Source organism: Lathamus discolor, chromosome 5, assembly GCF_037157495.1.
Source record: "Lathamus discolor isolate bLatDis1 chromosome 5, bLatDis1.hap1, whole genome shotgun sequence".
Taxonomy (NCBI): Eukaryota; Metazoa; Chordata; class Aves; order Psittaciformes; family Psittacidae; genus Lathamus; species Lathamus discolor.
In genome coordinates this window covers 50,661,132-50,675,492 of record NC_088888.1, presented here as the reverse complement: position 1 = coordinate 50,675,492, position 14,361 = coordinate 50,661,132, and the positions used below count along the sequence as shown (strand labels likewise).

Genomic DNA, 14,361 nt, shown 5'->3' with positions numbered 1-14,361 from the left:
AGCAGCACTCTAAAGTCTTTCTTATTTTCAAATAACTGATTACATTCTGACAGAGCTATATAAGTATTGTTCCTGTCATAAGTAATCTCAACACCACCACCACCCCCGGAAAAAATATGTGTTCTTGTGGATTATTATCAGCTTTTGATTCTGCAAGAGCAACATCCCCAACACCTGGCTAGCTACAGTGTGGACACTAAGGCGTCTTCCTACATTTTCTCTGGCCTTCTGATGTCTTTCAAATACATCTTTACCAAAAAAAAGAAAAAAAAAAAGAAAGCCTCAAAAATCTGATGGATCTGAGTAGCCTTGCTCTGTGCTGATGTCAATACATAATTTATATAGATATGAAGTCCGTTTATATATATATATATGTATGAAGTTCACAGAACAGAGGTGAATTAGTCTTTGGTTTTCCAGTTCTGCCGCTGCCAGTAGCATTAGAGCCCTGCGTTCCTAGCAGAGACATGCTTTGCAAGGAGGTGAAGATGTCACTGTGTAACGTCCCTCCACCCGGCACTAATGCTGGTCCCAGCTGCAGCAGACACGTTTTACAAGTAGGCAAATGGAAGCTGGTAAGGATGGCAGCGCCTGTTGGAGGCGTAGGTAGGGAAAAGCAGGAAGGACGTGGACCCTCCAGGTACTCTGGGACAAGGTGTGAACCCAGGAAGCAATGCATCCGCAGAGCTCGAGGGGACAGTCCCGGCTGCCCGTCCAGCCCCGCGCTGCCTGCGCCGGTGAATCCCGTTACGCACTGTGGGAAGTGAGAGCCGACGGGGCAGTGGCGGGGGCTCTTCCCGGCGCCGCGGGACGCTCGGACTCGGCAGGACCATCAGCTCCAGCCAGCCCCGGAGCTCCGGGCGCGGCGCCGCCGGCTCAGGAGCGGCCCCGCCCCGGCCCGGCCCAGCTCCCCCCGTCGGCGGCTCATTGATGAGCCGCGGGCCTTTGAGGAAAGGGCGAGTGCGCCGAAACCGCTGCAGAGCCCCGATTTTTCAAGCAGCCGCGCAGCCTGGGAACTTTGCATGTTTCGCCATTTTTCACATCCTGACTCATCTCTGTATCAAAGAACGTGCTCTCTGGAGCTCATCGGACACCCACCGCCCCTCCCGCCTCCCCGGCGGCGGCACCATCCACCGCCTGGCAGCAGCAAGGGGAACTATCGCAAAAATCCCCCGCGGCTCTGCAGCCGCAGCCAGGCGCCGGGCAGCTCCCGGCCCCCTTCCTCCCCGAGTCCCCCGAGATCCCACTGCGCACCTCCCGTCCCCGCCACCACCCCGAGTCCCCCGGGACCCCACGGCGTCCTTTCTATTTGATATTTCGCGCGAGGGGTTGCTCGCCCCCGAGGGCTGCTGCCGCTGCATCCCGCACGCCCCGCAGGGAGCGGAGCAGGTGCAACCGCGAAGGGCCACCCGCCCTGCAGCGGGAGGCACCGACGTGGCCCGGTGGCGGTCGCTGAGACCCCCGGGGGCGGCCGCACTGTCGCACGGCCGGACTCCCGTTCCCCACCCGCCGTGCACAATGTATATGGGGGGGGGCGGGGTGAAGGAGGGCAAGAGCTGCCTCCTCCCCGACGGCGTCCTCGATGAACGCCTCGCCCAGCGGGGATGGGCGCTGCAGCCGCGCCGTCGAGGGGCCGCGTCTTGGGGGCGGGGCGGCGCTAGCGCGGGGGGAGTCCCGCCAGGGCGGGGCGGGGCGCGGCGCGGCGGCAGGACCCCGCCGGGCGCGCGGCCCCGGTCCGCCCGCCCCGCGCCCCGCCGCCGCGGCACGGTCCCGCCGAGCGGCGCCAGGCGCCTGCGCACTGCAGGGGCGCCAGATTTGGCGGGAGGGGGAGTGTCCACGGGCCCTTTGTTTGATGGCATCTCTGTTTACAGAGTTTATTCTTTAATCTCAACCTGTTTCCTCCTCCTCCTCCCGCGGCTCCTCGGCACTCCCGTGCGCGGCGGCGGAGCGCCTGGGCGCAGCCCGGCAGCAGGACGCAGCGGCGGGCGCGGGCTCCCCCGTCCTCCTCCCCCAGCGGCCGGTGCGAGGATGGCTCGGAGACCCCGGCACAGGTAAACCCGCTGTCTGCGGGAGGGGGCGGCCGGTCCCGCTCCGCTCTGCGCCTGTCAGACGGGGCGCGGGAGGGGGAAGGCAGCAGCGGGAGAAGGGCTTCCCCGGCGGGCGGGCGGACGGCCAGTACCCCGTCCTCCGCTCACCTGGGCTACTCCGCCTCCGGCCCCGAAGCGGAACGCGAAGCTCCCCCTCCTCCGAGCCGCCGGGGTTGCGGCAGCCAAGGGGGATGAGCCGCAGACCCACCACTTGACGGGGCTCCCGGGCCAGGCGCCGCACGCCCGCCGGACATCGCGGCGGGGCAGGGGCTCGCTGCCCGCGGGGGCCAGCTCGGAGCCCGGCGGAGCTGCGCTCCCCGCAACTGCACGGCAGGACAATGTCGGGCTGGCCCGGCAGCGGCAGGTAGAGCGTCCCGTTTCATTCATTCATTCATCCATTCATTTAATCCAGGCGGGGTGGGATGGCAGGTGGGCGGTGAGGGCTGGGCTCGCTCCCTCGTCTGCCTTTTCACCTTAACCGATCCTTGCAGCGGCGGCCCGTTCGCCCTTGGGAGCGGGGCTCTCCCCGGCGGGGTAGTTGCACCCGGCGCGGCTCGGCTTTGCACCGCGCACGCTGTTCGGCACATGCCGGAGCGAGGCGGCCTGGGCGGGCAGCGGCGGGGGACTGCGGGCTCGACGGGGCGCTCGGCCGGAGCTGTCACCCGTGCCCGCCCGCCCGCCGCGCTCCCTGGCGAGGGCGATCCCCGCCGCGCTCTGTTGCTCCGCGCCAGGGGCCGGGGCCGGAACGGGACGGAAGGCAGGACTGGACGGGACCGCGCGGCAGTGCCGCGTGGCCGCGTCCTTGCTGCCGCTGCCGGGCGGTACGCACTGAGCGGGGTTGTTGTCTAATTAGCTGGGGACGGCGAGTCGGACACGTGGAGGCTTTTTTCTCTTTCTCTTTGCAGCCCAGCACCCTGCCCTCTTCCCCTCCCCTTTCCCTGGGCTGTGACAGAGGAGAAGGCGGCAGCCCTGCCTTTCCCTCCCAGTCTGCCGGCGCCGTCCGGCGGGACTGGGGACTCTCGGGGACTCACTTTTAAGGAAGAGGGGCTCGCGGTGCGGGAGGAGGCGGCGGGTCACTGGGCGAGCGCCGGGCTCTACTTGCAGTGTCATAGCGGGGCCGTCGCCGCGTCTGTCGGTGAATCACCCGCTCCGTCTCTCCCGAGGCAGAGAGGGACGAGAGCGGTACAGCCGCCGCCTGCCGCGCGGCCCGCCGGGACGCGGCGCTCCCCGCCCGGGGCTCGGCCGGCAGCCCTGCCGCGGCGGGTGTCCAACCGCCCTGCGGGGACGGCGCGGAGAGCGGCCGTCCCGGCGGGGATGGTGCCCGAATTCCTCAATCACGGCAGCAGCAGAAGCAGCAGCGAGTCATTTCCTCTCCACCCCATTTTTTCCCCTTCCCTCTCTCTTCTATTTCTTTCCTTTCTCGGTGTATCGTTGCACAAGCCGGTTGCCCGGGCGAACGCTCAAAGCTGCTGCCGGGGCAGCTCTGAAGCGGCTCCAGAAGGGCGGGCGGAGGGCTGCAGCTCACTGCCCCGGCCGTGCCGTGCCGAGCCGAGCCGTGCTGGCTGTGGGGAGGCTGCGGGGCTGCTGTGTAAAATAATAAAAACTTCTGGAGCAGCGCTGAAGGCCCGGTTGGCTAAAGCAGCCACCGAAACCCCAGGGCCCTTTTCTCCTGCTGGAGGGCACCGGTAATACAGCGGGGGTTTTGCTCAGTTGTGCCGTGCCAGCGAGGCCCCGGTTGTTTAAATAAACCGGTTACATGGCTAGCGCCGCACTACAGTCATTTTAACCTGTTCGGCGCTGAGGCCCGGCTGCCGTTGCGGGGCGGCGTTTCGTCGCAGCGCCTGCAACGCGCGGCCGCGCAGTGCACCGCTGGATGCATACCTGGTGTTTACTCTCTGCGAAACTCATTTTCAAAGTGATACTTGGAAATCGAGCCACAAAACTTCCTTTGGCATGTGGGCAGTCGCACAGCTGTCTCTGCGTATCACTTAGAAAAGTGAATCTCCTCCCGGCGGCGGCGGCGGCGGCGGCAGGGGAGGGAGCCGACTCCCTGGCAGCTGGAACGTGCGAGCTTTGGAAGGCTCCCGCTGCAGGCGAGGGGTGCGCGCTCTCCCTGGTGTACTCAGTTGGAGCTTCACCTGGTGCTTCCCCTAAAGGGAGATGTGGGACGGGGGTTAGGGAGTGAGCCGTGGGACCTGGCAGGCTGTGGGGCTAGGGCAGCGTGGGGCAAGCAGAGGGCGAGTAGGTGGGTGAGTCTCGGGGTCCACCCATCAGAGGCTTGGGGAAGGCCACATGTGTTACGGCAGGCTGTGGAAAGCTTCTTGCATGTAGCAGTTTTCATGGCACGTGCCACAGGCCAGAGAACGGGGTTGAAGATGTGTGGTGTGATTGCCCTGGCATACTTAAAAAAGCATGTGTGTTTAACAGCTTGCATTCTGGAGGTGTGTGTGTCTTGACAAACAGTCAGCCACACTGCAGCTTAATTTAAAAAGTGATCTCCTGAAAACAAGCGAACGGCATAAACCTGGTTATTACAAAATAACTTTATTTTAATGTCTTAGTCACGCCTTGCCATACCACAGCATACCATACCATCAGATATAGCACAGTTTTTAGTCTCGTAGCATGACATTGTCTCCTTTCTAGCACTTGTGGTTATCGTCTCTTAGCTGAAGGGTCAGAACTGCTGCTCATATCTTAAAAGCTGGAAATGAAATACTGCCCACCAGTGTTACAAAACACTCTCTTTTAGTTTTAATGAACTGGGTAGAGCAAGCCAGGTTTGTGAAAGGAGTAGTAAGAGACCTTTCTACCCATAGATAGCCTCTGGGGAAATCCCTTAGTCATGAATTAGGTGAGAAGCAGTGTTTCAAAAACAGCGTGAGGGACTTAGGAATGGAATAGAGGCAATAAAGTATGAAGTTAGAGAAATGGAGAGTATAGAAGGGTTCAATCATTCATTTTTTTGGTTGCAGGATATTAAATATACTTGTCCTCAGCCCTTGTCTGTACAGACTCATAAATGGGAGGCACATTTTATGTTAGAGCTTACTGCACTTAATGACTTAATTATAGAAACTTTTGTCTTTACCTATAGGGTCCATAGACACATTCTCAAACAAGGTTTTTGTTGGTTAACTTTTTTTATTTAAACACGATGTGTTTTATTCAGGAATGATACAGCTATCTGCTCTATTAAACATACAAAAACATTAATAGTTTTCAGAATGCATGGCACGAGTTAAAGGTTTTGAACATGCGCTTGTGTAATGGACACAGCCTCTAGTTCTCTTTATTGACCAAACATTGTATTTTAATTTGAAACCTTCATTGGTTGAAAGTTTGCCAAGTGTGTAACTCACCACTGATCTAACATTCAGAGCAGGTCTAAACATGCACAGTAATACGAAGGTTGCCAGCCCTTTGCTTGTATCTGTGGATACCAAAAACAGCAGAACCAGTTCAGAATACTAGAACAACAGAATGCAGAACAAAATCTTGTTGTGCAAGTTTTAAAACTTTTATCTGTGTAACCTTTGTAAGGATTGTAGTGGGGTTTTTTGTGCTTTGTAGTTAAGTAGCTCTAGTCCTCATGTTCCACTGTGTTTCCTTCTGCAGTATATATAGTAGCGATGACGATGATGAAGATGTTGAGATGTATGATCACGATTACGATGGTCTGCTTCCTAAGACTGGAAAACGTCACTTAGGAAAAACCAGGTGGACCCGCGAAGAGGTAAATCCAAGTTCAGTCATCACCTGCATGTGAAAAGATGGAGAGCGCATGCATCACGTTCTTCTCCGAGTTGCTTACCTGCAAACTAACTTCAGTGACAGACCCATGTGTAAGAATGAGGACAATGTTTTTGGCCCATTAGCTGCGTTCAGTGTTTTGTTTAATTTTGAGGATCATTCTTTAATAAAATGTGTAAGTGCCATTTTTTTTTATGTCCACCAAGGTCTGTGTCACAGGTGTGCGAGTCTGTGTAATCCCTGTTAGAGAAACAGATTCAGGGTCACCTGCAGCAGTGCTTGATTGTTACTGCTGCCTCTTTTTGTTTGAAAACGGTTGCTATGTGAGAACTGACGTACGTTCACTGTCCCGCAGCAGCAAACAACTGTGGCAGAAACTGCTGCAGTCCTTTTGTGCCATTTGAAATTTACACTTTAATTGTGGCATTATGATTTGGATTGGAACTAAATTAAAAGCTGGAAGAAAGAAATCTAGCAGTACCAAAATTGAACATTCAAGATATATTTTGCTTTTGAAGGTCAGAATGTGCTTTAGTTATGATACCCTTGTGCTGACTTTCCGTGTAAATTGTGGTATCAACCTTCTTTGCCAGGTAGATATCCTGTGGCCATTTAACTGGTTCAAGTTTATTGTGAAACACATTAATACAGTTCTTGAGTTCTGTTTTGACTTTCTCCTCTCTAACAATGTATATTGATATGTAAACAGTGGCAGGTGACCTCTCGCAAGGATTTTTTGGTTTGTTTTTTTTTTAAATCATAATCTGCTCTTGGAGAGGTGGATGTGGTTGTGATGTGGCCTGGGAGGAAGGGATAGCCATGGAGCCCAATGGCCACTGTCCTGTCACATGAACTGGGTATGCGGGGCCTGTGATCGGGGAAGGGGGGGATTGCTCCTCTCCTCTTGTCTCATGGGACAGTTCTTGCTTGTTTTATACTGTATCAGTCTTTCCCAGCACAAGATTAGTTTTGTCTTTAGAGTCTGTATTTCTGGACTTGTCATTAAAAATTGCTATTGCAGGTGCACACAACTCTCACAGTGATCAGGAGCAAAAAAATACCATTAGTTTTATTGTGCATTCATTATACACAGATAAGCAATGAACTAATTACTGGAACTCCTATTACTTTCAAGACATATAAAGCTTAGGTCTGTGATTTTCAGAGGTCTCAGACAGCTAGGTGCCCAAGTGTAACTGAATTTAATTGTAATTCTGATGCCTGGCATCTAAACGTCCATGCCCTCCTGTAAATCCAGTACAAGAGTAACAGTTACATTGCTTTGAGCAGTAAAATAGACATGTAGAAATGCGAGTCGTGGAAGAGCCCAGAAGTCAGTCTTTCTCCTGCAGCACAGGAAAGAACCTACCAAAATCCACAGTTGTAGAAAAGAAATCTTGATTTATGCAATTCAAAGTATGAGAAGACTACAGACCATGTCCCCTTACACTCAGGAATCAGAAATAGATGCGAAAATATCTAGAAGGACAAAATTATTTTTTTTAAAAAGTATTTAATTTGCAGTATGAAAGATTGCAATATTAATTATATCCGGGTTTTATTTTTGATGATTCAGGATGAGAAACTGAAGAAGCTGGTGGAGCAGAATGGCACAGGAGACTGGAAAGTCATTGCCAATTTCCTTCCTGTAAGTGGGTATTGCTTTCTGTTTCTAGTTCTAGTGACAACACTTTATCAGAGGTTTCCAAGTAAGGGAAAGAGGAGTGGTAGCTCTATAGTTACAGTTTAGCGGGAGATATAAAACCTCCACAGATGGATAGCTCAGACGTTTAGTTAGAATGTTGTGGAAGCCCTGAACTTCAATTTCCTTTCACTTCTCAGAAAAGGTTGGAAAAAATCAAACAAGCAAAAGTAGGGGGTGACAGAGTGTTTCACAGTAGAAGCTTAATGTAACACTGAAACAAAATGTCTCAGCACAGAGAAATAAATTGCTTTGGTGAATTGCAAGTATGCTTTAGAAGATAATTGCTTTGTGAACACTTTGACTGTTGTAGAAATACTGCATGCGAAAGCACGATAGCTATTGTACAGAGGGCAAAGATTCAGTATTGATAGTTGAGCACCTTTTCACACCTGTATCACTCCATGTGTTTTAGTAGTCATAGGTGGCAGTGAAATACGTCAGGAACAAGTGTACCTAGGTGGGAGTGTTATCACTCTGTGTTCATCTTGTCTAAAGAATGGTCTACTTTGCATATTTTACATTTCTGTAGAATCGGACAGATGTTCAGTGCCAGCACCGATGGCAGAAGGTGCTAAACCCGGAACTTATTAAAGGCCCATGGACTAAAGAGGAGGATCAAAGGGTAATCAGTTTTCCTTTCTGTCTGATTATGGCTCACTAGTGGATTTTATGTGTTGGGGCAAACTTCTAGAGGCTTTGGTGGTCTCAACACTAATATGGCCAGAGGGAGACCAATCCTATCAATATCAATGTTTACTATTTCTGTAGTGCTAAGTTTTCCACACAAATTAATTAATGCTGCTTTACAGCACTGTAATGTAGGGTTGCAGTTCAGAAATGCCTCAACTATTACCAGATTTTTCCTTTCGGGTAAAAGTGTGAATGGGAAGTGGGGAACCTTAATTGTGTGTTAGTTTTACTGTGGCAATTTTGGGAAATGTTGTTGAAAATATTGCTCCGCCACAGAAAAAAGTCATTGATTCATCTTGCATCGTTAAATACCAGCAGTTTTTATGTCCTTCTCTGAAGGTAATAGAACTCGTGCAGAAATACGGTCCAAAGCGCTGGTCTGTCATTGCTAAGCATTTGAAGGGAAGGATTGGAAAACAGTGCAGGGAGAGGTGGCACAACCATTTGAATCCAGAAGTGAAGAAAACCTCCTGGACAGAAGAGGAAGATAGAATTATTTACCAGGCACACAAGAGGCTGGGAAACAGATGGGCAGAAATCGCAAAGTTGCTGCCTGGACGGTAATGACATACACCTTTAGCTCTTAAAGCGTTAAAAAGGAAAAAGCTGCAGGTCTGAGCAGTCCATTTCCGTTGCCTCAGGCTGCACTTTATAAGTCAGAAAATTGTGGAATCAAAACCTGGAAAGCCAGTGATATTGGTGCGGTTTTTCTCAGTGGGGAACTATGCTGTTTGGTCAGTACATAGAACAGTACACACGCATGCTTTTAATGTTTGTGATAGGTAAAAATAGAGCTAGTAAGTAGAGCAAGACCATAAGAATTTCTTAAATGGCTGTGTGTCTTATTTGTGCTTGCAGTAACTGTCAAAATTTAGATTGATTTAACAGGCTAGGATCAGGCTCTGGTGGTGGAATGTAATTTACATTCGGCTAAAGGTATACCTTTAACATGAAATCCAGGCTGTTTATTTAAGAGAAGGCTGCTTCAACATTTGCAATTACTCCTGAATCATCCACATGATTTTCGCCTTTTCAAAATCCATGGGTAAAACAGGAGAATCTGACTTCCTCAGACTTTGGTCCTGGAAGTATTCATCTTATTGAAAGCTTATGCACAGCTTGCATATAATTTCAGAGAGTCAGTGTCTTATTCACTCTGTAGTAAAAGTGACTCAACATAAAGTGTAGTCAAGCAAATAATGTAAGCAAGGGAGAGGTTTCCTTTCCCATTTTTATTCCTACTATTTGGTGAAACATCGTCAAGGCCTAAATATAATGCTGAGATCGCGATAGTCTTTTAAGCTGGCGTTCCCTAGGCTGCTTTCACCTTCTAGAAGAAAACAAGAAAGGAATTACCCTTTGGAAGGTTTCTTTGTAGCTTCCGCATATCACAGATACCACTTTCAATGATACTGTGTGGCGATGATGTTTTTCAAATAGCTGTTTCCAAGCTCACTCTTAAAATCTCATAGACTTGATAAGATTGCTTTTTCTGACTCATGTATATGAGAATTCAAATCTCAGTTTTTCTGAAGCTAAGAAAAATCCCAACAGCTTTGTTTACTGAATTTGTGTGTATAGCACAATGTTGTCATTGTCTAGGTGACCAGTTGGAAAGTTGCTTGGAAGTTAGTCTTTGCACAGCTGTTCTCCACATTCTTTTTTTTCCAGTAATGAGATAGAATAAAACTCCACTCTTAATATTAACGCTTAGGAACATGATGTTGGCAGTCCTTTAGGGGTAGCCTCAAAAGGATGTTAGCCTTTGCTGTCACCTTACCTCATGGGAATGAGGTGAAGCTGGAGTTATTAATTTCTTACAGTTTGAGGACCTAAGGCTTAGGGATTGTTTTGAAAAGTACATAAACAAACATAGCCCATTTGTCTTTTCCCCTGCCTTTTATACTGAGCATCTTTGAGAAGTCCTGAGTAGCATTTGTAAAGGTAGGGGAAGGAAGAAGGTCAAAGGCCAGCTCAAGGTTTAAACAGAAATGCCAACAGGAGCTTCCTGCCTATTAATTTGTTAGAATTGCAAATACTCGTTTTTAAAACACATGAATTTCTGTTGCAGAACTGATAATGCTATCAAGAACCACTGGAATTCCACCATGCGCCGCAAGGTTGAGCAGGAGGGCTACCTGCAAGAGTCCTCCAAAGCCTGTCACTCCTCGGCAGCCACTGGCTTTCAGAAGAACAACCACTTGATGGCCTTTGCTCACAACCCACCTTCTGCACAGCTGCCAGTTGCTGGCCAGCCAGCGCTGAGCAGTGACTACCCCTACTACCACATTTCTGAGCCACAAAATGTAAGCTCCTGAAAATGTGTATATCTGTGGGGATTATTTTGCTTTGTTCAATTTACCCATACCTGTTTTCAGGAAGCATGGAGGGTTTTCTCCCAGTTTTGGTGGACTTGTATGTGTTTGATGTCAGCTGAGGTCTTTGACTTCATTCAGTGATAAAGATACGTACATTTCAAATTGATTGGAGGCATTCAGGTGATGAATCAGGTTCAGCTTTTTTAACGTCTCATAGGCAGTGAAAATGTTCCCACTACTGTTTCTTGTACTGCTGAATATTACATTTCTTGAAAATCAGTTGGATCTGGTTAATTTTGTGTTCTGTCTCAAAAGCTCCCATGTTTCCTTAAGTAGTATTCAGTTTGTGGGTTGCCTGTTGGAACCAAGTAAACAACTATTGTTTTTAATCTGATTCCTTTTCTATTAATGATTAATAATGAAACAGGCTGCTGCTTCAGACAGCTCCATTGAAGACTTTTAGATGATATAAATTGCATCTTTTGCATTTTCACTTCAATTTAGAAAAATCTTACAAGTGTATCTATAAATTACTCATCTTTTCTCTTTCAGGAAGGGTAGATATTTCATATATGAATTTTCTTTCTTCCTCTGCAATGCTCACTGTCATACTCCAAAAAACCTGTTTACTTTTCTTGTAAACATTTTTTGGGGTGGGGGGCTTTTATTTGCTATTTCATTTCCATAGATTATAAATATTAAGTACCTAAAACCAAAGTATGTTTAACACAAATTCATAATGCTGGGAGGCAGTATGATAGAAATAATAACTTTTAGTGTCTTTTGCTTTTCGGCCTAGGTCCCTGGTCAGATCCCATATCCAGTAGCACTGCACGTAAATATTGTCAATGTTCCTCAGCCAGCTGCTGCAGCTATTCAGGTAGATAACTTGTACCTCACTTCACAAGTCAATTCATTAAACTTTTGCTAAGTCAAAATGCAGACATTGTACATTAAGGAGACATTTTAATGTAACAAGTGTGATGAAAGAAAATGGGGAAGGTGGGGGAGTTCTAACATGGCTAATAATTGCTTCTTCTGAAGTGGATTTAAAACACAGTAGTTGACATCTGGTGTGAATGCTTTCACTTTCTCCATTTCAAATGTCTATACTGAAATTCAGCAGGGACTTTGGTAGTGGAAAGCACAACTGAAGTTTGTTTCATCTTTGAGTCTAATTTGGCTATTATAACTACAGGACGGCAAGCCATAAGCATTTTAGTTTCTACATCCTATCAGACCTTTATCTTTTCTTTTCCCTTAACTCTTAATTTCAGAGACACTATAATGATGAAGACCCTGAGAAAGAAAAACGAATAAAGGAATTAGAGTTGCTACTAATGTCGACTGAGAATGAACTGAAAGGGCAGCAGGCATTACCAGTAAGATTGTCACTGTGTGCTTGGATGGAGGGATAGCAGCATTACCCCAGTGCTTGTCTTTTTAACTTTGTACTCCCCATCTGCCTTCAATACTAATCAAGGCTCTATATTTCAGTTTTAAAAGGATGAAACATAGCACATATAATCTATATTTGCTTTGTAAATTCTTTAACTGGAAAAAACCCCAAACAATTCACAGGTGTTTTGCTTTACGAAGTGGGTGCAGGGCTGGGCTCTGTAATGTGGTGTGGTATTGGAAACATGAAGATTGTACAAAAATAAAAGATCCCACAGATCTGAAATCAATGGGATCTGCATTTCAGAATGTGTGCAATGGTTCATGCAATGAAAATGTAGTGCCTGTACATTAGATTTTCCTTCTCTGTTGTACTCTTTCCTTCAGCTGTGTTTTATACACTTTGTAAGCTTCAGACTTGGTGCATGTTTGACAGTTTGTTTTACTTCTCCCAGTAATGTTAGATACTTCATAACTGCATGTGTGGAGCAAATGCTGGCTATTACTGAAGTCTCACACTTTGTTGTATATGCTATTGGATGTTAACTTGTGAAAACCCGTACGTAATGACTTAACACCATCACCAAAGCCAAGAATCCCAAAATTGTTTTCGAAGATAGGTGATAGCCAGCAGATTCTTTCTTTTTTTTTTTTTTTTTTTTGGGTAATATTTAAATTAAAAGTAAAAAAAAAAAAATGCATGCATGATACATTAGCTCAGCCACTTTTTAACTTTAGTTAATGTTTTGCAATTTCTTCTGTTGCATGATCACACTGGAAAGAAACTTCTGTTAATTTGTTCTTCTGCTTTCCTAACCACGTTGATTTGACAGCCTCTTCATTGCATTGGTGTAAGCTGTAGCATTAGACAGGGATAGAAGAAGAAAAGGAGATAAGCAAACAAAAGCAACTCTAACTCTCAAACCTTTTAGCCTTCTACAGTGCTGAGCGCTCAGTAGGGAAATCCTGCCATTTCTTGCTTCTCACAGAAAATGACTTGCAGACACTTTGAGCTTTTGGAGTAATACAGAATGAGTCGATTATGTGTTAGTAATGAGATACGCTTATAATCCTGGAAGTAAATTATGAGGTAACTTTGGGATAACAAATACAATGCTGATATTACTTAAAACGAGATCTTGCACTGATGAAAGGAAACATCTTGACAATTGTTTCATAGGCATAAGCTTTTAGATGATGATGCAACTACTTTTATCTTTCCTCCAGTGGCATCTGACACCTTGTGCAATTTCATTGCTAAGTTCCTTCTGCCTTCCCCCCCCCACTTTTCTTTTTTGTTTCTCCTTCTTCCTTTAGACACAGAACCACACATCAAACTACCCCGGCTGGCACAGCACCACAATTGCTGACAGTACCAGGAGCAGTGGTGACAATGCACCTGTTTCCTGTCTTGGGGAACATCACCACTGTACTCCATCTCCACCAGTGGATCATGGTTGCCTACCTGAGGAAAGTGCATCCCCTGCACGGTGCATGATTGTTCACCAGAGCAACATCCTGGATAATGTTAAGAATCTCTTAGAATTTGCAGAAACACTCCAGTTAATAGACTCCGTAAGTAGACTTGCTGCCTCAGGTGTATTTGTGTGTGGTCAAGGAGTAAGGGGAGAGGAACTGGGACCATCCTAAATGTGTTTCGTTTTTTTTTTGAGTAGCTTCTAATTGCTACAGGATCTGAAGCTTAGCTTCTGACATAACAAAATGTAGCTGCTCATAAATGAAGCCCTCAAGTGTGGTTGCCTATGCTTTTTGTGGGTGTCTCCCTTTCCTGCTATATCTTGGTATGGGAATGTGATTTTTAGCAAAGTGCACAATAGGAGCTTGAAACAATCTCTCGATATTGAGTCTCCTTAAAATGAAATTAGAGACACCATGAGAAAACTTAAACAATTAAATAATACTTACAGTTGAAATGACATATGCCATAGATTTATGTGTGTGGTTGCTCGTGTCCACACCATTTTCTAGAAGTTTTTGTTGTAGCTTCAATGGCTGCTTCTCAGAGTTTGAGCAGCTTGCCCTGGCATATATGAAGGACTGGAAACATGGATTTTAAGTGCCAAGTAGCTGACTAACATTGACATAGGCATTTTATCATGGTGGTCTTTGGGATGCTAGATGCAACAGAAGTGGCACGCTGAAATGTTTGTCGGTGGCACCCTCCTTCAGCAGAAGCAGAGGTATCATCTGCTTTATGCAGCATCACATCCCAGTTAGCACACTCAGAGCAAGCGTGTGGTCTGGGAGGAGACCGGTCTTGGTTTAGAGCTCAAGGTATACATTTTTTGGTAGCAAAAGGCTAGCAAGCAGAAAACCCTGCTCAAGCAGATAGTAAGGACATCATTTGACTCATTGTTTCTTTAGTGACTCAGTTGCCAGCAACACTGCT

General features: G+C 47.5%; 1 protein-coding gene across 6 annotated transcripts in view; it reads left to right on the top strand.

Annotated features, from left to right (window-relative positions):
- The first annotated feature begins 1,763 nt into the window (after positions 1 to 1,763).
- Positions 1,764 to 14,361, top strand: part of MYB (MYB proto-oncogene, transcription factor) — a 28,060-nt gene continuing 15,462 nt past the window's right edge. The window contains exons 1-9 of one of the 6 annotated variants that reach the window (XM_065680819.1): positions 1,764 to 2,051; positions 5,706 to 5,823; positions 7,417 to 7,488; positions 8,075 to 8,167; positions 8,575 to 8,795; positions 10,307 to 10,541; positions 11,353 to 11,433; positions 11,831 to 11,935; positions 13,269 to 13,526. In XM_065680819.1, the coding sequence (XP_065536891.1) occupies positions 2,029 to 2,051; positions 5,706 to 5,823; positions 7,417 to 7,488; positions 8,075 to 8,167; positions 8,575 to 8,795; positions 10,307 to 10,541; positions 11,353 to 11,433; positions 11,831 to 11,935; positions 13,269 to 13,526 (1,206 nt within the window). In that variant the 5' untranslated portion in view covers positions 1,764 to 2,028. Of the gene's footprint in view, positions 2,052 to 2,111; positions 2,452 to 5,705; positions 5,824 to 7,416; positions 7,489 to 8,074; positions 8,168 to 8,574; positions 8,796 to 10,306; positions 10,542 to 11,352; positions 11,434 to 11,830; positions 11,936 to 13,268; positions 13,527 to 14,361 lie in introns of those variants that run through there. The other 5 variants (XM_065680822.1, XM_065680817.1, XM_065680818.1 and 2 more) reach the window with 5 other exon arrangements.